The sequence below is a fragment of the Meles meles genome, chromosome 3 (assembly GCF_922984935.1).
Source record: "Meles meles chromosome 3, mMelMel3.1 paternal haplotype, whole genome shotgun sequence".
Taxonomy (NCBI): domain Eukaryota; kingdom Metazoa; phylum Chordata; class Mammalia; order Carnivora; family Mustelidae; genus Meles; species Meles meles.
Window position 1 is genome coordinate 104,809,972 of NC_060068.1, and position 27,580 is coordinate 104,837,551.

The 27,580-nt window shown below is 43.7% G+C and overlaps 4 protein-coding genes across 4 annotated transcripts; all 4 read right to left on the bottom strand.

Moving 5' to 3' along the window:
* Positions 1 to 1,150: 1,150 nt before the first annotated feature.
* On the bottom strand, positions 1,151 to 5,345 carry LOC123939136 (protocadherin beta-11-like). Its single transcript, XM_046001085.1, has one exon. It carries the CDS (start codon positions 4,277 to 4,279, stop codon positions 1,625 to 1,627), a length of 2,655 nt encoding a protein of 884 aa, XP_045857041.1. The 5' UTR covers positions 4,280 to 5,345; the 3' UTR covers positions 1,151 to 1,624.
* A 6,226-nt stretch (positions 5,346 to 11,571) lies between these two features.
* PCDHB10 (protocadherin beta 10) lies at positions 11,572 to 15,018 on the bottom strand. Its single transcript, XM_045998861.1, has one exon. It carries the CDS (start codon positions 14,620 to 14,622, stop codon positions 12,226 to 12,228), a length of 2,397 nt encoding a protein of 798 aa, XP_045854817.1. The 5' UTR covers positions 14,623 to 15,018; the 3' UTR covers positions 11,572 to 12,225.
* A 1,388-nt stretch (positions 15,019 to 16,406) lies between these two features.
* On the bottom strand, positions 16,407 to 19,309 carry LOC123937975 (protocadherin beta-16-like). The gene has a single exon (XM_045998865.1). It carries the CDS (start codon positions 19,190 to 19,192, stop codon positions 16,805 to 16,807), a length of 2,388 nt encoding a protein of 795 aa, XP_045854821.1. The 5' UTR covers positions 19,193 to 19,309; the 3' UTR covers positions 16,407 to 16,804.
* A 1,814-nt stretch (positions 19,310 to 21,123) lies between these two features.
* On the bottom strand, positions 21,124 to 27,040 carry LOC123937976 (protocadherin beta-8-like). Its single transcript, XM_045998866.1, has one exon. It carries the CDS (start codon positions 26,914 to 26,916, stop codon positions 24,535 to 24,537), a length of 2,382 nt encoding a protein of 793 aa, XP_045854822.1. The 5' UTR covers positions 26,917 to 27,040; the 3' UTR covers positions 21,124 to 24,534.
* Between the last annotated feature and the right edge of the window lie 540 nt (positions 27,041 to 27,580).

The following is a 27,580-nucleotide window of genomic DNA, read 5'->3' on the forward strand; positions in this document are numbered from 1 at the left end:
TCAAGAGTCTGAGGCCCAACCAACTGAGCTACCCAGGTGCCCCCCACTGTTCTTCTTCTTCTTTTTAAGATTTTATTTGACAGAGAGAGAGATCACAAGTAGGCAGGGAGAAAGGCAGAGAAAGAGAGGGGAAGCAGGCTCCCTGCTGAACAGAGAGATGCGGGGCTGATCTCAGGGTCCTGAGCTCGATCCCAGGACCCTGAGATCATGACCTGAGCTGAAGGCAGAGGTTTAACCCACTGAGCCACCGAGAGGCCCCAGTGCCCCCTGTTCTTATCTATTCTTATTAGTGCATAAGAAGCATTAAGATTTACTTCTCATGAGTCTGAGGGATTAAGAAGGCCCAAACATTCTTTTTCAAGATTTTGTGTAAAAAACTATTTATATGAAATTCTCACAGCTAGTAAATATCTACTGCAAAACAAAATAAAACCAGTAAAAATTTCATGAAGGAAAGAAAAAAGATTCCTAGGGAAATTGGAATTTGCTGCACTCATTTCTCAATGTCAAATTCTATTTTATTATACCATCTACCCCATAATGTCTAAATTTATGAGGAAAAATTACAAAAATGTAAGGCGCACTAGCTCTATATCCACACTACATAATAGCTATGAAAATCTCTACCCATAATCTTCCATCAAACTGTTTACTTACATATTAGAGACATGATCTGTAACACTATAAGACATCTATAAACCATAAATACAGACCCATTCCTTCTTTTGGATATCAGAGAGAGGACACAAAGTATTAAGAACAAATCAATGCAAAAGTGAACCAAATTAATTTCCTTAACATTTTGAATATTCATTTCAATTTAAGAAGTTTTTATATGTACTCTTCTGATGGAAAGTTATTTTACTCAGAATGACACCAGGAACTGCATTCTAGTTAAGTCATGAACAATATAAAATAATAGAAATTTAAACTAGCAAACATGGTATTGAGGAAAACAAAATAGCCATATCCCGGCCCACAGCATCATAAAGCTCCTTCCCCACAAAGCGTAACAACAACAACAAAATTACAGAAATCAATAATTTTCAATGTGATCACTTGTATTTTGTCACAAACTGAATTTCTGAAAAATACTACAAGGCCAAAAGCAAGCAAATATGGTATCCTAGTACTAAATAGGGAGAGGTATCTTTTCATTTTCTAAGGAAAGTGTGTGAAGTGAGTAGTGCAACAAAATCCAATATACATCGAACCAGATCCAACAACATTTTTTATTTTTGCTTTCTGCTTTGATAAAATACCTAGAAGTAAGTTACATATATTGTGGAATTAGCTCTTAATACCTCAGTTTCTACCTCCAAATAATTAGTAACATTGTCTTGCATAACAATGCCATTATCACAAAAAAATTAGCAACAACTCTGTCAATATAACATTTTTGACCAAACAATTAAAAAAAAAAAAAACAGACAACACATAGATTATATTTCCACTTCATTAGGGCCTCTAATAAAGATTTGTGAGGAGAGTTTGAGAAATGATAATGCATGCAACTATACTACAGCCTAATACCCATTACAGATTGGCAAAAAACTATCCACACGTTGTCAGGAATAACAAAAGATTCAAAGTTTAAATAAATTATTTTATTGAATGTTGATATTTATTGAATGTTGAATCCAAAACTGTTCCTAAAGTTCTCATTTACCTCTATATTTCTACCAGTGTCAGGGACTGGAAGGCTGGGGATAATTGGCTTCAAGAACTTGAACTCACTGGTCCCAGAGTCTCCCCTCAGACACACCTCATACTGGTAGCTGTGGGACAGGGTCCCCGCGCCGCTGACGTCCACCAGGTGGCCCGGAAACGGACCCTCGGGCCCCGAGCAGCCGCCCCCCGACGCCGCCCGGCTCCTCCTGCACAGCCGCACCGCCACGAACACCAGCACCGAGAACAGGAAGAGCGACGACACGGACGCCAAGGCCACCACCAGGTAGACGGTGAGCGGGTCGGCGCGGGCCTCGGCCGCCGCCGCGTCCGGCAGCGGCAGGTAGGGCTGCGAGAAGCCGTCCACCAGCAGCACGTGCAGCGTGACGCTGGCCGACAGCGGCGGCTCGCCGTGGTCCCTGACCAGCACCAGCAGCCTGTGCTTGACGGCGTCGCGCTCGCTCAGCGGCCGCGCCGTGCGCACCTCGCCGTTGTGCGCCCACACGCCGAACAGCCCGGGCTCCGTGGCCTTGAGCAGCTGGTACGACAGCCAGGCGTTCTGGCCCGAGTCGCCGTCCACCGCCACCACCTTGGCCACCAGGTAGCCCGCCTCGGCCGCCCGGGGCACCAGCTCGGTGCAGGGCGCCGAGCCGTTCTGCAGCGGGTACAGCACGAAGGGCGCGTTGTCGTTGGCGTCCGCCACCAGCACGCGCACCAGCGCCTGGCTGCTGAGCGCCGGCGAGCCGCGGTCGGCCGCGCCCACGCGGAACTCGAACGCCTGCAGCGCCTCGAAATCCAGCGACCTGAGCGCGAACAGCTGCCCGTTGTCCGCGTTGATGGACACCAGCGAGCCCAGCGGCAGCTGCGGGTCGTGGGGCGGCAGCAGCGAGTAGGTGACCTGCGCGTTGGCGCCCGAGTCTCTGTCGGTGGCGCTCACGCTGCCGATGTGCAGGGCGGGGCTGTTGTTCTCGCGGACGCGCAGGGTGTAGGTCGCCTGGCTGAAGGCCGGGGCGTTGTCGTTGACGTCGGACACCGTCACCGTTAGGTTGAGCTGGGTTTTCAGCCTGGGGGTCCCCAGGTCGGTGACGGTGATGGTGATGTTGTACTCGGCCTGGCTCTCTCTGTCCAACATCCCCTCCGTTTCCAGTGTGTAGTAATTCTCAACGGAAGATTTTAGTATGAAAGGGAGGTCTTCTGGGATAGAACAAATCATCTTCCCATTGTCCCCAGAGTCTCTGTCTCGGATGCTGAAAACCATAACCACAGCCTCAGGCAAATTTTCTGGGACTGGACTGGTAATTGATGACACAGCGATTTCAGGAGCATTGTCATTCACATCCATCACCTGAATTCTGACTGTTGATTTTCCAAAGAGGCCGCCCCCATCTGTGGCTTGAATGATTATTGAGTATGATTCAGTTGTTTCAAAATCCATGGATGCAGTTAAAATTACTTCTCCGGACTTTTGATTAATTTCAAATGTCTTGCGAATATCTTCTGAGGCATGGGAAAAAGAATACGATATTGCTCCATTTTTTCCGGAGTCTAAATCCGAAGCTGAGACGGTGACAATGAGTGAGCCTAATAGGCTATTCTCTGGAATCTTCACCTCATAAAATGGCTGCTCAAACTCAGGGGAGTTGTCATTAGTGTCCACAACCACGACCCGAACCGTGGCAGTCCCGGACCTGGGCGGAGACCCGCCATCCATAGCAGTGAGGATGAAACTGAGCTCAGACTGCTCTTCATAATCCAGTGCCTTGTCCAGAACCAACTCCGGATATTTCCTATTGTCTGGATTGACTCTCATTTTAATGTGGAAATAAGAGTTGGGGCTTATTGTGTAGTTCTTTAGGGCGTTGATTCCTACATCTAAATCCTTCGCGCTTTCTAGTAAGAACACGGCACCAACAGGACTATTCTCTGGGATTTCTAGGAGCATTTCTTTTTCTAAGAAGGCGGGAGAGTGGTCATTTATATCCCTGACCTGGAGCTCAATTTGTAAAAACTGCAAAGGGTTTTTCATTAATACCTGGAAATGCAACACACAGGGCTCCGTGGAGCCACAGAGCTCCTCCCTGTCTAGCGATTCGCTTAAGAGCAAATCTCCGGTGTTTATGTCCAGCTGCAAATGCCTTTTGTTATCATTAGAGACCACATGAGCCCCCCTTGAGAACAGCTCACCCACTTCTAGTCCCAAGTCCTTTGCCAAATTGCCTACAAAGCTCCCGCTCTGCATTTCCTCTGCCACCGAAAAGCGCCCAGATTCGGAACCCGCCTGAGACATTCCTAGCAAAACAAAAAGAAGCAGGACTTGCCTTATCTGCAGAGTGTCTGCCCTTCCGTTCTCCATAGCTCCTTTAAGGAAAGCTTCCTGCAGAATCGCTTCAGCTTCTCTTCGCAGTTTTGGGAAACGTGTCTCTGCTAATGTCCACCTAATCTTAGGAGGCCTAAGGATTTTAACCTTGTTGAGTAGCTTGTAGTTCGCACCTTGAAGGTGTGTTCTTTCTGTCTTCCCACAGCTCTGAGGGCACTGGGTGGGTAACCGAGTCCAGAACATCTTCCAGTTCAATGTTATTACACCGCCGATGTTATCCTGCAGCGCCACCATGCGTCTCTATAGAGATTTTCAGTTTCAGGAAAGCTACCTAATTCCATTAATATCAATGTCCTTTGGAAACAATATTGTTTTACTCATTGTGTTTAAGTGATCACAAATATATTCTATCTTCCATTAGAACTGTTTTATACTCTTTAAAGTTCCTGGTGCTGTTAGTATTGTTTTAAGTACAAGATGCGATTCCTGGCCCCCAGGAGTTTGTAATATTTCTGAGAAGATTGAAAACCTGAAACAAGATTGCATCACTACTTGGCCTTCTTTCAGTTGTACTGGAAAGGAAGGTATACATGAGTCACTTTGGGAGTCCTCTGAGAGGATATGAATTGGCTAAACCGTGAGATGAAACACAAATAGATAGTTGTTACAGGGCAAGAAGGTATGTCTGCAGGTTTCCTTCACAGTAGTGAACTGTGAACTGAGAGAAAATGAAGTAAAATACTGGGGTGGAACACATTAGATAAAGTCACAATTTAGTGCTAGTTTCTCATAATTTACCCAAAGTATTTATTTATTTTGGTGCTGAAACCCGGGATACCCAAAGTATTTAATAAGTACACAAACACAAATATGTTTACTTTCATTTAAATCAGGCTAACTCCTAAAACCACCTTCCCTCAGGTTCATGAGATTTACTCAGCTACAACTATGGTCACCTGTTTTCTCTTTCAGCCCCAAAAGACAGACAATCTCTTTCCCAATCATAGAGCAAAAACTTAGTTTTACTGACTACTCAATTAAGATCATATACTTGCTTTTGAAGCAATCATTATTTCAAAAGGTATAGAGGTATATAATTATAGGGGGAGATTTTAGTCTCAGAATCTGAAGACCCATCTTTGGCCTTTGCTTTCTTTTAAAACTACTGGGACTTTTTAAGCTTTGGGTGGTTTGAGTCCTAGCCAAAGTGCAAGGTTGAAGGAAATTGTTTGAAATAGATGCTAGAAGCTCACCAATGATACAAAGTCTCAGCAATGCTCTCAAGAACTGATTGAGGAAGTATCTCAACATTTTTCACTTAAAAATGATAAGTTCAGGGGCACCTGGGTGGCTCAGTGGGTTAAAGCCTCTGCCTTCGGCTCAGGTCATGGTCCCAGGGTCATGGGATTGAGCCCTGCATCAGGCTCTCTCTCCCTCAGCAGGGAGCCTGCTTCCTCCTCTCTCTTCCTGCCTCTCTGCCTACTTGTGATCTACAAATAAATAAATAAAAATGATAAGTTCAGGGGCGCCTAGGTGGTTCAGGTGTTAAGTGTCAGCCTTTGACTTAGGTCATGATCCCAGGGTCCTGGGATCGAGCCCCACATCGGACTCCCTGCTCAGTATGAAGTCTGCTTCTCCCTCTCCCACTCCCCCATTTGTGTTCCCTCTCTCACTCTCTTGCTCTCTGTCAAATAAATGAAAGATCTTTAAGAAAATGATAAGTTCAAATTACATTTTTTAAAAACGTAGGACACATTAGTGAAAAATTGATCATTACAAAAGGATAGAAATTGAAAAATAGGTGGGTTGACTACACTCATAAAGTGCAAATAAATACTAAGAATGCACAAGTGAACACCCATAATTTTGATGACAGAAAATAGAAAAAAGAGCACTTGAGTTAGCAGTTCCAAAAAACATATAAAGTTCCTGCACTGGAGATATTCACGCAAGACTAATGGGTTTGTTCTATAATATCTCATTTAGGTACAAGATTTGGAAAGCCAGGGTGCCTGGGTGGCTCAGTCATTGGGCCTCCACCTTCAGTTCAGGTCATGATCCCAGAGTCCTGGGATCGAGCCTGCATGGGGCTCCCTGTTAAACAGAAAGCCTGCTTCTCCCTCTCCCACTCCCCCTGCTTGTGTTCCCTCTCTTGCCATGTCTATCTCTGTCAAATAAATAAATAAAATCTTTTTCAAAAAAAGATTTGGAAGAGGGCGCCTGGGTGGCTCAGTGGGTTAAGCCTCTTCTTTCGGCTCGGGTCATGATCTCAGTGTCCTGGGATAGAGTCCCACATTGGGCTGTCTGCTTCGCAGGGAGCCTGCTTCCTCCTCTCTCTCTCTCTCTCTGCCTGCCTTTCTGCCTACTTGTGATCTCTCTCTGTCAAATAAATAAATAAAAATATTTAAAAAAAGATTTGGAAGAGCCAAGTGTCAGTTAAGAACTGAGAAAGAAATTATCAGGTGACAGTATGTAAATGGGAGAGTTGAATACCCTGATCCTCTCACTATCTTACACAGACAAGTATCTCAGAGGCAGAGAATGGGAAGTTAGTTCCTTGACGAAATGAAATGGGACTATCCCTAGTTTTGGAGGCCTTAGGCAGAGCTGAATGCAAGTTGAGGTGCAAAACTTAAAAGAGGAAAGTTAGGCAAAATTTTGCATCCTGAATGAGATTTCCAGATTACCCTTACCATGCGATACTCTCTGGTTGTAGGACACAAGGTTTACACCTGACCTTCTCTCTAACTTTCCTTCCCACAGAAGATACTGTAGAATTCCAACCTGGAGAATATGAAAAGCTCAGATAAAGACTTACACACTGATACTTGGAGGGGGCCTCCCAAGTTAATAGCCCTACCCTAGCATGATTACATTAGAATGAATTTCTACCATCAATACATCTCATGTCTTCACAAAGAGCTGACAAGAGGGTGTCTCACCATTTTTCAATATGAGAAGATTGCCCAGGACCACAGGACATTCGAGGAAATGCCAGTAACATGACTGGAAAGGTCAAACCACCATCACCAAAAAGACTAAACAAAAAGGAACAGGAAGAAACAGATATAATAAACAGAAGAAAGTCTTTAAAAATTTCTGATTTTAAAAAATAAAAATGTCTGATTAATATCCCCAGAATAGTAAAATCTAAGAAGAGCTAATACTTACTGAGAATTATTATGTGATACTCATCATACTAAGTGACACATATGTGTTTACTCACTTAACAGTAACTGCATGCGGTATGTATTCTTATTGTAAGATTGAGAATTAGGGCTTAAGTGCCCTTACTAGCTATATAAGCTTGGATAAGTTCTTTTTTAAAATATTTTATTTTTATTTGACAGACAGAGATCACAAGCAGGCAGAGAGAGGGTGGGGGGAAGCAGGCTCCCTGCTGAGCAGAGAGCCCGATGTGGGGCTCGATCCCAGGACCCTGGGATCATGACCTGACCGAAGGCAGAGGCTTTAACCCACTGAGTCACCCAGGTGCCCCAACCTTGGATAAGTTCTTAACTTCCATGTAACTCACTCTTAATAATGGTATAACAGTTTTTTACTGAATAATGCTCTTTCATATAATGTATTTTTAAAAAATAAATTAATTATAGATGAGGGAAGATAACACATTTACATATCTATAACATATCTATATTACATATCTATAATATGGAAAACACTCAGAGAACCAAAAAGGACTCTTAAAAATAAATATTGTCTGTCAAAAAGAACAACTTAAATACAAAGGCTGGATGACAAAATGAATTGTCCAAAAAGTAGAGCAAGAGACAGAAAATAAGAAAGGAAAAAAAATAGTGTTTTAGCGTATCAATCCAAGAGATCCAATATTTAAATAATGAAATTCTGGTTAAAGTGAGAATGTAGAAAATTCAAGGGAGAAATTATGACTAAAATATAACAAGAAAATTTCTCAGAACTGAAAGTGAGAGTTTAAATGTTAATAGGGTACAACCTTAAGACTAGATAAAGAAATAACTGATACTCAGATATTTTCATACTTCCAGAATGAAAAAATGGGGGTGACATTAAAAGAGCTAAGAATCAGAAGGGAAGGGGACCTGTGTGGCTCAGTCAGTTAAGCTTCTGACTCAGTTTTGGCTCCGGTCATGATCTCAGAAGTTGTGAAACTGAGCCCAGTTTCAGGCGCAGTGCTCAGCAGAAAGTCGTTTGAAGATTCTCTCCCTCTGCTCCTTCCCACCCTCATGTGCTCTGTCTCTCTCAAAATAAATAATCTTTTTAAGGAAAGAATAAGAAGGGAATCAGTCTTCTGAACAGCAACTCTATATGCAATCGGTAAAACTAACACTGCTTTCAAAACCTGATGGAAAATTATTTTCGAGCTTGAATTTTATAGCCAAACTATCAATCACAAGAAAAACAAGAGACCTGTACTAAGCAAGTTTTCAAAAATTTTCACCTCCTCTGAATCATCTTTATGAAGCTATTGAGAGATGGATGTCAGTTAAATAAGGGAGTAAACTAACAAAGAGAATAGATTGGATTCTTGTAAACCAACACGAGAAAGTATTAAAGGAAAAAGTCCCAGGGTGACAGCCTATAGAACAACCAGTGTTGGAAACAATCAATGAAAATAAAAGGCAACCTTATGGGATGGGAGAAGTTATTTGCAAATGACATATCTGATAAAGACTTAGTATCCAACAGGCAGCTGGGTGGCTCATTTGGTTAAGAGTCTGCTTTGGGCTCAGATCATGATCCCGGGTCCTGGGATTGAGCCCCACATCTGCATCTGTCATTTCTTGGGCTCCCTGACCAGGAGAGAGTCTGCTTCTCCCTCTCCCTCTGACCCTTCCTGCTTGTGCTCTCACTGGCTCTCTCTCTCTCTCTCATGAATAAATAAATGAGTTAGTATCCAAAATATACTTTTTAAAAAAGTACACAGGAATGCCTTGGTAGCTCAGTCATTAAGCATCTGCCTTCAGCTCAGGTCATGATCCTGGGGTCCTGGCATCAGCCCCGCATGGGGCTCCCTGCTTAGCGGGAAGCCTGCTTCTCCCTCTCCCACTCCCCCTGCTTATGTTCCCTCTCTCACTGTCTCTCTATGTCAAATAAATCTTTTTAAAAAGTATACGACTCAACACCCCAAAACAAATAATCCAGCTTAAAAATGGGCAGAAGATATAATTGACATTTTTCCATAGAAGACATAGAGATGGCCAATATACACATGAAAAGATGCTCAAACCACTCATCATCAGGGAAATACAAATCAAAACTACAGTGACATATCACCTTACACCTGTCAGAATGGCTAAAATCAACAACACAAGAAATAACAGGTGCTGGCAAGTGTTCAGGAAAAGGGGAACTCTCTGTTGGTGGGAATGCGACAACAATGTTGGTGGGAACGCAAGCTGGTGCAGCCACTCTGGAAAACAGTATGGAAGTTCCTCAAAAAGTTAAAAATAGAACTACCTTATGATCTAGCAATTGCACTACAAGGTATTTACCTAAAGGACACAAAAATACTAATTTGAAGGGATACATGCACACTGCTGTTTATAACAGCTTTATCAACCATAGACAAATTATGGAAAGAACCCAAGTGGCCATCAACTGATGAATAGATAAAGTAAGATTGGTATACTTATATAGATAGATAGAGATAGATAGATCTATATATACATCTACTCTATCTTACTTTATCTGTATATCTGTATCTATATATCTGTATCTATATCTATATCTATATATAAAGAGAGAGAGTGAAATACTCAGCCATAAAAAAGAATGAAATCTTGGGGCACCTGGGTGGCTCAGTGGGTTAAAGCCTCTGCCTTCGGCTCAGGTCATGATCCCAGGGTCCTGGGATTGAGTCCCGCATCAGGCTCTCTGCTTCAGCAGGGAACCTGCTTCTGCCTCCACCCTCCATCTGCCTCTCTGCCTACTTGTGATCTCTGTCTGTCAAATAAATAAATAAAATCTTTTAAAAAAAGAATGAAATCTTGTCTTTTGCAACCTCATGGATGGAGCTAAAGAGTATTATGCTAAGCAAGTCAGTCAGAGGAAGACAAATACCATATGGTCTCACTCATATGTGGAATTTAAGAAACAAAACATACGATCATAAGGGGAAAAAACAGAGAGGAAAACGAAGAAACTGTTTTTTCAAAAGACTTACTTATATTTTATCGAGAAAGCTCGAGGGGTGGGGTGCAGAGAGAAAGGAAGAGAAGGAATCCCAAGGAGACTCTGACTGGGGAGTCTGAATTAAAGCAGGATCTCAGGACCCTGAGATCATGACACTGAGATGATGACCTGAGCCAAAACCTAGAGTTAGATGCTTAACTGACTGAGCCACCCAGGTGCCCCAGGAACTCTATAGAGAACACAGTGATGGTTGCCAGAGGAGAGGTGGGTTGGGGGATGGTGAAATGGGTGATGGGGATTAAGGAGCGCACTTACTTTGATGAGCACTGGGGATTGTATGGAAATGATGAATCACTAAATTTTTCAACTGAAACTAATATTACATTGCATGTTAACAAACTGGAACTTAAAAACTAAAACAAAAAAAAAAAAGAACAACCAGTGCCAATGAATCAAATATACAAAAGGATCTGGGTGAAGATCTGAAATAAATTTATATGTATATGACTTTTTTAATATTTAAAAGAAATACCTCTCATTCAAATGAGAGATAGTAGGAAAAATCAATAATAGTAAAAAGAAAATGATGTAAGTGAAAACAATGATCAACCCTCAGAATGAAGTTTTTCAAGAAAGGAAATGTAATCATATTAAACTAATGTGTATTTTGAAGTAATCTTGGTAATATAGACAAAAACTACTAGTTTAACTTAAAAAAATCACATCTCGGGCGCCTGGGTGGCTCAGTAGGTTAAGCCGCTGCCTTCGGCTCAGGTCATGATCTCAGGGTCCTGGGATCAAGTCCCACATCGGGCTCTCTGCTTGGCAGGGAGTCTGCTTCCCTCTCTCTTTCTCTCTGCCTGCCTCTCTGCCTACTTATGATCTCTCTCTCTCTCGCTGTCAAATAAATAAATAAAATCTTTAAAAAAAATCACATCTCTATTGGGAGAATAGGAGAGAAGGCACATACAATGTTCTGATGTGCATTAGTTGGAAAGTAAGAAATTGAAATCCTTTTCTATCACAGGAATAAGTGATTTAAGTATAAAACTGAATATTATACACTGGTATAAAAATATTACTTAGAAATATTGAGAGCAATTCTAGATAAACTACTGTGTAGGAGGGGCGTAGAGATTGAAGAATTTATTGTTTTTCTTCATGACTCTTAGTTCATCTTGATTTTAAATTTTCTTTTTTTAAAATATTTTATTTCTTTGACAGAAAGAGACAAGAGAAGGAACACAAGCAGGGGGAGTGGGAGAGGGAGAAGCAGACTCTGCTAGAGGAGGGAGCATAATTCAGCGCTCCATCCCAAAACCCTGGGATCATGACCTGAGCTAGAGGTAGATGCTTAATGACTGAGCCCCTCAGGGACCCCTGATTTTAAATTTTCTTAACAACTAAAGTAAATTTACAGATGAAATGAAAAGTGATTAGCTTTCCAACAATTCACCAATATTCTCACAAAAATTTTCAAAATGTTTTTATTTTCATTTTCATGCAGATTATTACATTTCCTTGGAATTGCAAGACATGACCTATTTTTACATGTGTCAGCAAAAGTGAACACTAGAAAACTGTAAGAGTAGTGTGTTTAAGGAAAATGAAATAATAATATGACTACAAGATATCTTATGAGCCCAATATCATTCACAACATGACCTCACTGTGTCATGAGCAGAGTAATAGAGAAATATTTCTTTTTAATGCTAGATGACATGGTTCTTAAAAATATGATTAAATAGAATGTTAGATAAGGTCAGAAATAAAAGTATGTCTTCTTACATGAAGGAAGTACAAGGTGACTAGGATCAAGAGGTTAGTCTATGAAATATACTAGGAGAAAAATAAAAACTTGTTCTCTAGCTAAAAAATAATAACTAAATCCTTGCACATTTTGAGATAATTAAACCTTAAAACTATTGTTTAGAAAAGGATGCTAATTAAAACTAGCTATTAAGGGGAAGAAGGATGAAATAACATTGTAAAACAGCACTTAAAATTAGACTTGAAACTGCACAATAACTAGGAGTTTTGAAACTAAACTAATAGGGACATTATAGTACAACACTTAAAAGTAAGTGAAAATATAAAACGAATTTTTACTGAATATTAAATCCAAAGCTATTTCGAAAGGTGGGATTTTCTTCACTATTCCTCCCAGAGCTCTGTGCCTGGATATTGGGGATAATGGGTTTGAGGAACTTGAACTCGCCGGTCCCAGACCCTTCCGTCAGACACACCTCATACTGGTAGCTGTGGGACAGGGTCCCCGCGCCGCTGACGTCCACCAGGTGGCCCGGAAACGGACCCTCGGGCCCCGAGCAGCCGCCCCCCGACGCCGCCCGGCTCCTCCTGCACAGCCGCACCGCCACGAACACCAGCACCGAGAACAGGAAGAGCGACGACACGGACGCCAAGGCCACCACCAGGTAGACGGTGAGCGGGTCGGCGCGGGCCTCGGCCGCCGCCGCGTCCGGCAGCGGCAGGTAGGGCTGCGAGAAGCCGTCCACCAGCAGCACGTGCAGCGTGACGCTGGCCGACAGCGGCGGCTCGCCGTGGTCCCTGACCAGCACCAGCAGCCTGTGCTTGACGGCGTCGCGCTCGCTCAGCGGCCGCGCCGTGCGCACCTCGCCGTTGTGCGCCCACACGCCGAACAGCCCGGGCTCCGTGGCCTTGAGCAGCTGGTACGACAGCCAGGCGTTCTGGCCCGAGTCGCCGTCCACCGCCACCACCTTGGCCACCAGGTAGCCCGCCTCGGCCGCCCGGGGCACCAGCTCGGTGCAGGGCGCCGAGCCGTTCTGCAGCGGATACAGCACGAAGGGCGCGTTGTCGTTGGCGTCCGCCACCAGCACGCGCACCAGCGCCTGGCTGCTGAGCGCCGGCGAGCCGCGGTCGGCCGCGCCCACGCGGAACTCGAACGCCTGCAGCGCCTCGAAATCCAGCGACCTGAGCGCGAACAGCTGCCCGTTGTCCGCGTTGATGGACACCAGCGAGCCCAGCGGCAGCTGCGGGTCGTGGGGCGGCAGCAGCGAGTAGGTGACCTGCGCGTTGGCGCCCGAGTCTCTGTCGGTGGCGCTCACGCTGCCGATGTGCAGGGCGGGGCTGTTGTTCTCGCGGACGCGCAAGGTGTAGGTCGCCTGGCTGAAGGCCGGGACGTTGTCGTTGACGTCGGACACTGTCACCGTTAGGTTGTGCTGGGTTTTCAGCCTGGGGGTCCCCAGGTCGGTGACGGTGATGGTGATGTTGTACTCGGCCTGGCTCTCTCTGTCCAGCCCTCCTTCTGTCATTAGGATGTAGAAGTTTTCCACAGAGGGTTTTAGAACGAATGGCAGATTATCTTGAATGTAGCAGAGCATCTTTCCATTTTCTCCAGAATCTCTGTCTTTAATTCTAAAAACAGCGAGTACCGTCTCAGGAGAGTTCTCAGCAACATAGTTGGAAAGTGATGATATGATCAGTTCAGGGGGATTGTCATTGATGTCTAATACCTCCACCAAAACTGTACATGTTGCAGTAAGGCCCCCTCCATCCATTGCCTGTATATTTATTTTGTAAGACTTTATTAGTTCATAATCAAGCAACACTCTGAGAACAATTTCCCCAGAAAAAGGATTGACTTGAAAGGTTGTTCGTATATCTTCAGAAGCATCAAAAAGTGAATAGGATATGTCTGCATTGACTCCAGAATCTATATCTCCTGCAGAGACTTTTGCAATAAGAGATCCTACTGGGCTGTTCTCTGGGGTCTGGGTCTCATAGATTGTCTGAGAAAACTGGGGGGCATTATCATTGATGTCCAGGATCACAATTCGTATTGTCGTGGTCCCAGACCTGGGTGGAGTCCCACCATCCAGTGCTGTGAGTGTTAAACTGAGCTCATGCTGCTTCTCCCGATCCAGTGCCTTATCCAGCACTAGCTCTGGATATATCATGCCTTCATCACTGTCACTAATTTTAATATGGAAAAAAGGGTTCGGGTTGATGGTGTAGCTTTGGATACCGTTAAATCCTCCATCTGCATCCTCTGCTCTTTCTAGTCGAAATGTTGTCCCTTCAGCTGTACTTTCTAATATTTTTAAGACTGTCTCTTGGTCCTGAAACACTGGTGAATGATCATTTATGTCCTTGACCCTCAGTTCAGCCCGGTAAATCTGAAAGGGCTTATCCATTAAAATTTGGAAATATAGCATACAGGGCTCCGTGAGGCCACACAGCTTCTCTCGGTCCAGTTTCTCATTCGTAAGCAAATCTCCAGTCTGAGAATCCAGGAGCAGGTGTTGTTTGTTGTCATCAGAGACCACCCGGGCTCCCCTTGCAACCAACTCTTGGTCCCCTAGCCCCAGATCTTTTGCCAGATTGACAACAAATGATCCTCTCTCTGTTTCCTCTGTTACCGAATATCGTCCAAACCCAGAACCTGCCAAGGATACTCCCCCAAACAGAAAAAGAAATAGGACTTGCCTTTGTCTTGGGCAGCACAATGTTCCAGCCTCCATTGTTTCTTCAGAACACCTCTTTTGTCAGTGTTGGTCACAGTCACGCTCCCAGCATAAAGAACCAGCAGTAGCAACCCCCAGACCTACGCCATGCAGGGGTCTGGGTTTTTTTCCTTTCCCAGTCTAGGGCCACTACAGGTTTTCTCCCAGCTTATCTGGCCCGATCTTCCTTTTCTGTTAATGAGTTCTGCAGCATTCCCAGTTCAGGGTGGGTGTGTTTTGGGGTTGTTGTTTTTTTTCTTTTTTCTCTTTAGCCTGCAGCGCCACCGCGTGGTCTCCAATAGACTCAAATAGCTATACCCAATGCGTATGTGTATATTTGGAATTTTTTTCTTTAGTGACTCATTTAAATATTTTGTTTTTCTTCTCTGTTAGTTTTTTAGAAAGCAACGTTGAGATAGAGTACTATTCACATTGTTGAGATTTTTTGCTGCTTCATAGGAAAAGTTAAAAACACAACACTTGGAAAATGTTTCTAGCTGCTAACTGTCCACCTCATCATTCAACCTTTAGCTCTGTAGTAGGTCTTTCACTCCTGACACTATTCCCATGCAATATCATGGACCAAAGGGAAAATAGTGGTGATGTATAGGACCATCAAAATAACAGATTTTACTTTTCTAAAAGCATATGTCATAAAACAACAGATTTTACTGTTCCAAAAACATTGACCAAAACTGACAAAAGAAACTTGTTTCACACATTCTTCAACAATTTTTTTCAAAATCTAATTACATTGCCTAAATAGATTCATTCATAAGAAGAATTTAGACTGTCCCTCCTCTGTGCTCCCATAAAAACTTGTATAATTTGCCCTGTGAATATTATTGCTTCTTTTTCATTTCAATCTGTCCCTTCTTCAGGCCAATCTGTCCTTATGTAAGGAAAGAAACTATGTCTTAGTCATCTTAGGTTTGCAAATCAGACATCCAGTGCTTGCTATATTAAGACATGGGTAAATAAACTCTATTTAGTAGGCTATGAAACAACTTTCAGTGCCTTAAATCCTAACCATTTGAAAACTATTCTTTCACTCATTCTTAGCAATTTCTGTTTCCTTTCTTTTATATGTCTTTGTTTTTCTGGTATTAGCTTTAAAATTACTTACAGAATTAAAGAAGGACTGATCTTTATCTTAGGGTCCCTCTTAATTAAAATCTGGTGGGATCTAATTTCTTTGTGCCAAATATAAGGGAGGAGAAAAAGAAACCACCCTAACACCTATCTGAACACTACTGAAAGAACAGCATGGTAACATCTGACTCATAGAGAATTTTATTCAAAGGCCTGATATCTAGAAAGAAGCTCTATTTTTCCCATAATAAGATAGGGATACGGCTTAAATTAAGGGATATTGTACAGGGAAAGGGCTAAATACTGCCAAAATCTCTAATTGCTGAACATAAAAGCCACGCTGTACAAATCTCTGATGACTTATTGTTGTTTTTTTTCCAACTGAATGGGACTCTGTTGTTAGCCATTAAAAACTTAACAGGGATCACTGATATTTTTCCTCTAGAATTTAAAACTACAAAAATATTAAATATTTCTACACAATGCTATGGAACACCTAAACTTTGCTTTTTTGTTTCCAAACGTAAACATATACACACACTCATTATCTTACAGAGGTGATTCTTCTTCTTTTAGAAAAGACTTATTAGAGGTTTATGTATCATATCACACAACTGAAATATTTTAAATATGCAGGTACCAGTACAGGAAAAATAGAACTTCAAAAATAATATAGGTCTTAAAATTTACTGTAATAAAAACTGAGGTCAATAAACCAAAAAAAAAAGTTTTAAAGGAAAAGAGAATACCAAATAATACATAGATCACAGGCAGATTATTTTAATATCTAAACAAGTTCTAGGAAAACTAAAATGAAAAACAAGTACGAAGTCAATAAAGATATTTATAAAGTGGAAAAATGTTAATGATGCCATCTTTGAAGGTAGAGCCTATTTCACTCATTGGCTTTCCACTGAAAAAATATTTCAATGGCTAAAATATGAATGAAAGGAAATTTGTGAAGGTAGGCATAAAACTGGAAGTTGAAGATGAGCCAAATAGAGAAAATAAAACACCGCCTTATTGGTGGTGGTGAGCATAACCGATTTAGTTAATCAAGAAAAAATATTAGAGCTAATGTACGTATTAAATAGGTTCCCAGCAATAATTATATCCCAAAACTATTTCGGAAGGAGGAATTTTCTTCCACTTCCCTTCCTGTGCTCTGAAACTGCAGATTAGGGATAATGGGTTTGAGGAATTTGAATTCACCAGTCCCAGAGCCTCCCCTCAGACACACCTCATACTGGTAGCTGTGGGACAGGGTCCCCGCGCCGCTGACGTCCACCAGGTGGCCCGGAAACGGACCCTCGGGCCCCGAGCAGCCGCCCCCCGACGCCGCCCGGCTCCTCCTGCACAGCCGCACCGCCACGAACACCAGCACCGAGAACAGGAAGAGCGACGACACGGACGCCAAGGCCACCACCAGGTAGACGGTGAGCGGGTCGGCGCGGGCCTCGGCCGCCGCCGCGTCCGGCAGCGGCAGGTAGGGCTGCGAGAAGCCGTCCACCAGCAGCACGTGCAGCGTGACGCTGGCCGACAGCGGCGGCTCGCCGTGGTCCCTGACCAGCACCAGCAGCCTGTGCTTGACGGCGTCGCGCTCGCTCAGCGGCCGCGCCGTGCGCACCTCGCCGTTGTGCGCCCACACGCCGAACAGCCCGGGCTCCGTGGCCTTGAGCAGCTGGTACGACAGCCAGGCGTTCTGGCCCGAGTCGCCGTCCACCGCCACCACCTTGGCCACCAGGTAGCCCGCCTCGGCCGCCCGGGGCACCAGCTCGGTGCAGGGCGCCGAGCCGTTCTGCAGCGGGTACAGCACGAAGGGCGCGTTGTCGTTGGCGTCCGCCACCAGCACGCGCACCAGCGCCTGGCTGCTGAGCGCCGGCGAGCCGCGGTCGGCCGCGCCCACGCGGAACTCGAACGCCTGCAGCGCCTCGAAATCCAGCGACCTGAGCGCGAACAGCTGCCCGTTGTCCGCGTTGATGGACACCAGCGAGCCCAGCGGCAGCTGCGGGTCGTGGGGCGGCAGCAGCGAGTAGGTGACCTGCGCGTTGGCGCCCGAGTCTCTGTCGGTGGCGCTCACGCTGCCGATGTGCAGGGCGGGGCTGTTGTTCTCGCGGACGCGCAGGGTGTAGGTCGCCTGGCTGAAGGCCGGGGCGTTGTCGTTGACGTCGGACACCGTCACCGTTAGGTTGTGCTGGGTTTTCAGCCTGGGGGTCCCCAGGTCGGTGACGGTGATGGTGATGTTGTACTCGGCTCTTTCTTCTCTGTCTAGTGCTCTCTCTGTTACCAAGGTGTAAAAGTTCTTGACTGAAGGTTTTAGAAGAAAAGGAAGGTCATCCTGGATGGAGGAAATGGTCTTCCCGTTGTCCCCAGAGTCAGGATCTGAAACACTGAAAACAGCAACTACAATCTCAGGTGAGTTCTCTGGGATGGGGCTCGTAAGTGCAGACAGGGTCACTTCTGGAGGATTATCATTCACATCCACCACCTGGAGGAGAAGAGTGCATTTTCCTGAAAGACCTCCCCCATCAGTGGCCTTGATGTCTACTTCATAAGATAGAACTGTTTCAAAATCTACTTGTTTTTTCAGTCGAATTTCTCCTGTTACAGGATTTACTTCCAAAGTTTTGCTAATATCTTCTGAAGGCTGGAAGAGTGTGTAGGATATTTTTCCATAAACTCCGCTGTCTAAATCGCTTGCAGAAACAGTGACAACCAGGGTGCCTACAGGACTGTTCTCAGGAATATGCACCTTGTAGATGGGCTGCCCAAACTCAGGGGCGTTATCGTTGCTGTCCACCACTTCTATGCGCACCTGCGCTGTCCCGTACCGAGGTGGAGAGCCGCCATCCAGCGCTGTCAAGGTTAGTATGATTTCAGGCTCTTCCTCCCTGTCCAGCTCTTCTTTCAACACCAGCTCAGGGTACATTCTGCCATCACTGAGTTTGCGAGTTAGAACTTCAAAATGGGAGTTGGGGCTGATTTTATAGTTTTGAACACTGTTGCTTCCTACATCCAAGTCCAGAGCATTACTCAGAGGGAATGTAATTCCTAAAGGACTGTTTTCCGGTATTTTTAGAATCATTTCTCTTTCAGTGAACACAGGAGAATGATCATTTATGTCTTCCACCCTCAGTTCAGCCTGAAATATCTCTAAGGGTTTTTCCATTAACAGTTGGAAATACAGTAAGCAAGCCTCAGTTGGACCACATAGCTCCTCTCGATCTAGTTTCTCATTTATGAGCAAATCCCCAGTCTGAACCTTGAGCTGCAAATACTCTTTGTTGCCTTGAGAAATGATCCGAGCCCCGCGGGTGGATAGCTCTGTCGATCCTAACCCCAGATCTTTTCCTAGATTTGCCACAAAGGACCCTCTCTCCATTTCTTCTGCTACTGAATAGGGCTCTAACTCGGCACCCACCCGAGACATACTCAGCAAAACAAAGAAAACAAGGACTTGCCTTTGTCTGAGAAAATGCAACCATCCAATCTCCATTGCTCTTCATGAAAATTTGGTTCAGAGAAGCTTCCTGGATGCCTGGGATCTTGGTAGCCTGGTACTGCAGTCCAGATATCAAGACTATGCCACTAAATAGAGTTTTAAAGAGATTTCAGATTCACTTCTGCTGTGGCTAAGAAAACCATTCTTAGCTTCCAGGCAGTGTGAATTGTTTGGCTGGATACTGGAGCTGCACAGGGAATTCTGTTTTCCATCATTTAACCTGCAGCGCCACCATGTGTTCTTACTGAATCTTTTATTTTCTATGGAATTCTCCTAAATGTACCGAATAAGCTGCGTAAAATGTGTTCTGTAACATAAAACAATGACTTCTATTTTCAGGTGGTTTCTGTGTTTGTATTCAGGTAGAGCTCTGTGTTGTTGCACAGGAGGAATACAAGAACAAATTATCGCTTAGGTTACCATTTAAAACTGTTGAGATTTAATGATTGGATAAAATAATTAACATTTAAGTTGAAAAGAATGTACATTTAGGAGCAAATGTTTTTAAAGTAACATGGGAAGAGTTTCATGAATACATTGTTTTCATGGTACGTATTATAGAATTGCAAATGAGTAGAGACTGCAAAATTGCAATTAGTGTCAGTTCTAAAGAGAGTAGTTAACCAATGCCTTCTTAAAATCACACACCTCCTCTTTACAACACCTAAGCCTGAGAGCTGTGAGTTTCTGCCATTTCCAACTTATTGGAAAATTACTTCCCAAATAGTGGATAGATTGCAAGGTTGGGTCTGCCATTCTTTTGGATTCCTCTTCTTCTTCTTCTTCTTCTGGATTGGATTCATTTTTTTTTAATGACAAGAACAATTTGTTATATTCCTTTTTTAAAAGCTTTAATGAGATATAATTCACATACCATACATTTCATTCATTTAAAGTGTACAACTCAGTGGCTTTTAGTGTATTCAGGGTAGTATATCCATCATCATAGTCAATTTTATTTTTTAAAAAGATTTTATTTGAGAGTGAGCACACACAAACGGGGGTGTGTTGGGTTGGGAAGGGCAGAGGGAGAAGCAGGGACCCTGCTGGGCTCCATCCCAGGACTCTGGGGTCATGACCTGAGCCAAAGGCTTATGCTTACCAGCTGAGCCACCCCCGCAACACACCAGAGTCAATTTTAGAACACTTTCATCACCCCACAAAATACATATGCTTTAACTATCACCCTATTCCACTATCCCTCCTGTGCTAAGCCCTAATCAACAATTAATTGTCCTGTAGAGACAGAGGCCTGAGCCCTAATCAATAACTTTGTAGACTTCCTTATTCTGGACTTTCATATGAATGGAATAATATGTGGAGTTTTGTTACCAGGTTCTTTCATTTAGCATGTTTTCAAGGTTCATCCAAGTTATAGTAAGTATCAGAACTTCATTCCTTTCTATGGATGAATAATATCCCATTGTATGATATATCACATTTTGATTATCCATCTGTTGATCGACATTTGGGTTGTTTCCACCTTTGGGTTCTTCAGAGTAAAACTGCTGCAATCATATACAAATGTTTGCGTGGACATAAATTTTCATTTTTCTGGGAGTAGAACTGCTAATTCATATGGTAGCTCTGTATTTTCCAAAGTGGCTGTACCATTTTCATTCCCACCAACAATCTATCAGCATTCCAGTTTTTCCACATCCTCCCAACACTTGTTATCTGACTTGTTAAAAAATGATTTTAGTTGTTTGTTTGTTTAGAGACAGCACACACATGCACACGTGAGCATGAGCCAGGGAAAAGGTAAAAGGAGAGGAAGAGAGAATAACACAAGCAACTCCACTGAGTGTGGAGCCTGAGCAGGGCTCCATTTCACCACCCTGAGATCATGACCTGAGCTGAAATCAAGAGTCTGATGCTCTACTAACCAAACCACCCAGGCACCCCATCTGACTGATCCACCAAGGCACCCCATGTCTTTTTGATTCTAGTGGGTATGAAGTAGTATCTGATTATGATTTTGATTTGCATTTCTCTGATGACTACTGGTATTGAACTTATTGTCCATTTGCATCTCTTCCTTAGAGAGACATCTATTCAGATCTTTGTCCACTTTAAAACTGGGTTATTTGCATTTTCATAATTGAGTTGTAAGAATTCTTTGTATATTCTAGATACAAGTCCTTTAAGATTGTACTCATTTGCTCAGGTTTTCCATTTTTATAATTTGGTTCTAACTGCAGTAAGGTTCATATCTTTCAATGCAGTATTTTTCTTAATGCTTTTTTTTAATGTTAAATACTTTGGGGTTAAAGCATCTAATCAATGAACCCTACACTCTTGTTATAAAGGCTTTATTTGTCTTCCTTTGGCCACCAGTGGTACTGCTAGATTGGTCTGTGGTAGGGAAGAATAATGGCCATCCACCCAGACTTCCTAATTCCCCAGATCTGTAAATATGTATCTTACATGGCAAAAGAGCATTAATAGATGTAATTAAGTAGAGGATCTTATGAAGGGAAGATTATCCTGGATCATCTGGGTGAGACAAACTTTTGCTGGCTATGGTCAGAGGGAATTACGAATATGGAAGAATTGGTTTAAGAGATACAATGTTGGGTGCCTGGATGGCTCAGTTGACCTTCAGATCAGGTCATGATCCCGGGGTCCTGGGATCGAGCCCCACTTCAGGCTCCATTTCTCCCTTTCTCTCTGCCACTTCCCCTGCTTGTGGTCTTTTGGGCTCTCTCATGTCAAAATATAGACATAAAAATACATAGAATCTTTTTTTAAAAAGTGAGAGAGATACAGTGTTGTTGGCTTTGAGGATGGATGAAAGGGGCTATGAGCAAAGTAATGCAGGCAGCATATACAAGCTGGAAAAGACAAAAAAATGGATTCTTGTCTTGAGCCACCAGAAAGATATGCACTCTTGCCAACACTTTGATTTAGACCAGTAACACCCATATCAGACACCTAAAAAACTGTAAGGTAATACATTTTTTGTTGTTTTAAGCAACTATATTTGTAGTAATTTTTATAGCAGCAATGGGAAACTAACACATAAACAAGAATGGATATTCATGCATCCAACAGCTGTCTCTACAACAATTTATTACTCTACAGGAATAGTACTATTGCAGCATTTGCTGGAAAATGTCTGATTCAGCTTTGGTGAATCATCCTTCCAGAATAAAGTCACTAATGACCCCCTAAATCTCTTTCCAACATAATTTTTGAGGAGTTGCCAAAGACATGTGGTTAATTTTAACATAAAGTAGCTAAAGCCTATCCATTTCATTCCTACTAAATTCCCAGATTTTCTAAATTATTTAGTGAAAAAATTCCTCCACACCATTGCCTATACTTTTCTGAAAGTAGTCTTTTCACTTAAAATTAATACTAGAAATATCAATCGCTTCCAAACAACAGTGTGCTAAAATGAATAAAGTATATTTAATTTGAATAAGGAACTTAGAAAAAATGTATATAGTAAAGTGAATTTCCACTTCCTAAGGAAAATGAAAAATTAGGATTGACAGAAAACAGACTGAAGACATAGTACAAGAAATTCAAGAAATATAACCATAGATTAATTCTATTCCTCATTCAGGGCATTCATATCTGCAATAATGAATGTGATATGCTGAAAAGATAAAGGAAAATGATCAGACTTTTGATCAGTTTTGCTCCTAATGCTCCTAATGAAGATTAATTGTGTTGTCTGACCCAGCTTATTTAAGTCAGCTTCTATAAGAAGTTTGGATCTACTGGTCCAGAGTAATGTTTTGCTCTAGAGTAAAGAAACAAGTACAAATTATGCACTCAAAGTTACATTTCTGCATAGGAGTTCAGTTCATGGAATAGATGAATTTCATTTTCCTTAGTTAAAAAGACAATGCTACCTGCCTGCCATTATAACACATGGATTAAGAACGGAAGTATTACATTCAAATAGAATATATTTCAAATTTTTCCTTTCATTACTTTAGAATTGTTAGCAAGTTACTAACCTTTCTAAACTTCAGTTTTCTCATGTGTAAAAGAGGGTAATATGCCAACTCCCCTGGCATAGGATTAAATAATGAAAGTAAAGCACTGTACTCTACTACTTTTTCTGTAATCTACTTTTAACTAATTTAGCAACCAAGAATAAGAGCTTGAAATGATCAGTTCTATCAAACTATACACTTAAGATCTGTTCATTTTACTATATTGACTAACATTTTAATAAAAAACCTTACTGTTAAAGCTTTAGGATTGGAATCCACTGGAGGTTGCTCAAAATCTAAAATGATGGTGGGTTAATGAGATAGAAGTTCCTTTATTTCTCAAGTTTAAAAAAAGCTCAGAAGTAGGTACTCAGGGATGATATGATGACTCCATAATACCAGAGATCCTCATCTCTTTTAAGTTTATTCTATACTGACTTGTCTTTGTACATTATTCCCATCCTTAGTATTGCTTTACGGTCCAACAAGGCTAATTGTGTTCCAGCTACAACTTACACATTCCTGGCTATAAGGAGCAGTTAGAGAAGGACTTCTCTAACTAAATAGCCTTCTTGGAAGTCTCCTACAACATGTGTATATACATTCCATTGGCAATAAAATAGTCAAATACTCCATTCTGCTGCCAAGGTAAGAAAATGTATTCTTTTGAATAAACATACTAATGCCCTACATGAAATGTGGGACCTGTTATTAAGGAAGAAAGATCAATGGATTTGGGTGGCCACTGCATTTTCTGTCACACATGCTCAATGTTTCTCAGAAAAAGTCAATTTTACTACTATGCTATTTCATGTCACTGGATAAACATAATGTAGCTACTTCCCTGTTAATAGCAATGACACTAAATGGAAGGCAATAAAATAATTACATTAAATTAACACTGGTATATTAATGAAAGGAAGCACAGTTAGTATATTTTAAAAGAAAACAATTATCAGAGTGAAGAGCTATGAGAGCAGAATAAAGCAAGAACCAGATTCTCACTGTACCAGGTATTTCCTTGCCCATTAGGCATACTTCGTGTGTTAGTGTCTTTTACTGCTCTTATTTACCTAACGATTTACAATAAAAATTTAAGGAAATACAATTGATCACATAGAATTAATTTTCCGCGCTTTCCTAATCTATTCCAAAGCTATTCCACAAGAATTTGTACAACTACTGACTTCATTAGTGTTTTGAGAGCAAAATTAGGACCATGCATCTTCTTATACTAATGAAGAAAGGATGCTTCTCTTTAAAACAAAGGAGTAATAAAGAAAATTTGCAGCCAGTGAGATTTAAAAATTCTTAATAGGTTGCCAGAAAATCCATACCTTGAATTTACCAATTTTAAATATCTGTAATAGGGAAAAAAAAATACAGTCACCGAATACTAAAACCAAAGTTGGGGTTTTCTTCTGCTGGCCCAAGGGAATGGGCCAGGACATTGGGCATGATCGGCTTGAGAAACTTGAATTCATTGGTCCCAGACCCTTCCGTCAGACACACCTCATACTGGTAGCTGTGGGACAGGGTCCCCGCGCCGCTGACGTCCACCAGGTGGCCCGGAAACGGACCCTCGGGCCCCGAGCAGCCGCCCCCCGACGCCGCCCGGCTCCTCCTGCACAGCCGCACCGCCACGAACACCAGCACCGAGAACAGGAAGAGCGACGACACGGACGCCAAGGCCACCACCAGGTAGACGGTGAGCGGGTCGGCGCGGGCCTCGGCCGCCGCCGCGTCCGGCAGCGGCAGGTAGGGCTGCGAGAAGCCGTCCACCAGCAGCACGTGCAGCGTGACGCTGGCCGACAGCGGCGGCTCGCCGTGGTCCCTGACCAGCACCAGCAGCCTGTGCTTGACGGCGTCGCGCTCGCTCAGCGGCCGCGCCGTGCGCACCTCGCCGTTGTGCGCCCACACGCCGAACAGCCCGGGCTCCGTGGCCTTGAGCAGCTGGTACGACAGCCAGGCGTTCTGGCCCGAGTCGCCGTCCACCGCCACCACCTTGGCCACCAGGTAGCCCGCCTCGGCCGCCCGGGGCACCAGCTCGGTGCAGGGCGCCGAGCCGTTCTGCAGCGGGTACAGCACGAAGGGCGCGTTGTCGTTGGCGTCCGCCACCAGCACGCGCACCAGCGCCTGGCTGCTGAGCGCCGGCGAGCCGCGGTCGGCCGCGCCCACGCGGAACTCGAACGCCTGCAGCGCCTCGAAATCCAGCGACCTGAGCGCGAACAGCTGCCCGTTGTCCGCGTTGATGGACACCAGCGAGCCCAGCGGCAGCTGCGGGTCGTGGGGCGGCAGCAGCGAGTAGGTGACCTGCGCGTTGGCGCCCGAGTCTCTGTCGGTGGCGCTCACGCTGCCGATGTGCAGGGCGGGGCTGTTGTTCTCGCGGACGCGCAGGGTGTAGGTCGCCTGGCTGAAGGCCGGGGCGTTGTCGTTGACGTCGGACACCGTCACCGTTAGGTTGAGCTGGGTTTTCAGTTTGGGGGTCCCCAGGTCAGTGAACGTGATGGTGATGTTGTATTCCGCTCTGCTCTCTCTGTCCAGCGGTCCCTCTGTTACTAGGGTGTAAAAATTTTCCAAGGAAGATTTCAGAAGAAAGGGTAGATCGTCCTGAATGGAGCAGTTTATTTTCCCGTTTTCTTCCGAATCAAGGTCTGAAACACTGAGAACTGCAACCACAGCTTCAGGCGAGTTCTCAGGTATGTGTCTAGTAAACGCAGACAGGGTGACTTCTGGGGCATTGTCGTTCACATCCGTAACTTGAATCAGAACAGCGCATTTTCCAGAAAGGCTGCCGCCATCTCTGGCCTCGATATTGACCTCATAGAAATGTATTCTTTCGAAATCAAGTTGTTTTTTCAGTCGAATTTCTCCTGTCTCAGGGTGGATCTCAAAGGTTTTGCAAATCTCCTCAGAAGCTTGGAAAAGTGAATAGAAAATCTCTCCATTGACTCCTGTGTCTACATCCGTAGCAGAGACTGTGACAATCAGGAAGCCAATGGGACTGTCCTCAGGAATCTGCACCCTGTATAGAGGCAGCTCAAATTCAGGGGCATTATCATTGATGTCCACAACTTCGATGTAGATCTGAGCGATGCCAGACCTGGGTGGAGAGCCGCCATCCTGAGCTGTAAGGGTTAATCTGAGCTCAGGTTCCTGCTCCCAATCTAACACTTTGTCCAGCACCAGTTCAGGATATTTGCTGCCATCGCTGCGATTGCGGGTAAGGACCCGAAAGTAGGAATTGGGGCTAATTACATAGTTCTTAATATTATTTCGGCCCACGTCCACATCCTGAGCGTTCTTCAGTGGAAATGTAGTCCCAGGTGGACTGCTCTCTGGTATTTTGAGCAACATATCTCTGTCTATGAATACTGGGGAATGGTCATTGATATCTATTACTTGTAACTCAGCTTGAAAAAACTCTAAGGGATTTTCTAGCAATACCTGGAAACGCAGAACACATGGGTCTGTGTGACCGCACAATACCTCCCGGTCCAGTTTTTCATTTAGCAACAAATCTCCAGTTTCCCGATCAAGCTGCAAATGTAGTTTGTTCCCTTTGGAAATGACCCTAGCTCCCCGCTTGGAGAGTTCCCTCTGACCCAGACCCAGGTCCTTTGCTAAATTGGTTACAAATGATCGCCCTTCAGTTTCCTCCACCACAGAATAGCGCCTAGGTTCCAAACCCGCCAGAGATAAGCTGAATAGGAGAAAGAATAAAAGGACTTGCCTTTGTCTGCAAATGAGCTTCCCGCTGGTCTCCATTGTTCTTGTGTTGTAAAGCCTCCTGGGAGGGTGGTTCTGCAGAACTGTAAAGACTTAAGAATCCAAGATTGTGGCTCTTTCCCAAGATACCTCAGAAATATTCCAGTGAGTGGTCCTATCAGAGGACTCAGTCCTCCCAGCCCTCCCTCCCGTAGCCTCCAAGCTTCCCGTGGGCTTCCAGGTTCTGCTGCGTAGTTTTGCCTGTTAATGGAGCTGCAGTTGCAGTGCTGGTTTGTACCTTCTTATCCTGCAGCGCCACCAGGCGTCATCATAGGATCTTACATTTTCTGGGATGAAAACAGATGCCGTCTTCCTAACTCTTGCCTGTGTATACTATACGGAGCCTTACCTTTACTATCCCTATACTTTATGGTGTAGACAATTGTCTGAGGGCCACACAAGAGAAAAAAACACTACTAGAAACTTTCTACTTTTCTCCTTTCAGCAAAAAGAAAATATTTATGTAACAGCCTACCTGAGAGAATGTATTCAGAAAATTCTTTAAAATATACAGTTGGAGTCATATAGAAAACTTTCAGAGTTACATACTTTTTCTTATAATTTTTTTATTTGACAGAGAGAGATCACAAGTATGCAGAGAGGCAGGCAAAGAGAGAGAGAGGAGGAAGCAGGCTCCCTGCTGAGCAGAGAGCCCAATGCGGGA

Excerpts from the sequence above, each read along its gene's own strand:
- LOC123939136 (XM_046001085.1), bottom strand. The coding sequence starts at position 4,279 with ATGGTGGCGCTGCAGGATAACATCGGCGGTGTAATAACATTGAACTGG.
- PCDHB10 (XM_045998861.1), bottom strand. The coding sequence starts at position 14,622 with ATGGAGGCTGGAACATTGTGCTGCCCAAGACAAAGGCAAGTCCTATTT.
- LOC123937975 (XM_045998865.1), bottom strand. The coding sequence starts at position 19,192 with ATGGAGATTGGATGGTTGCATTTTCTCAGACAAAGGCAAGTCCTTGTT.
- LOC123937976 (XM_045998866.1), bottom strand. The coding sequence starts at position 26,916 with ATGGAGACCAGCGGGAAGCTCATTTGCAGACAAAGGCAAGTCCTTTTA.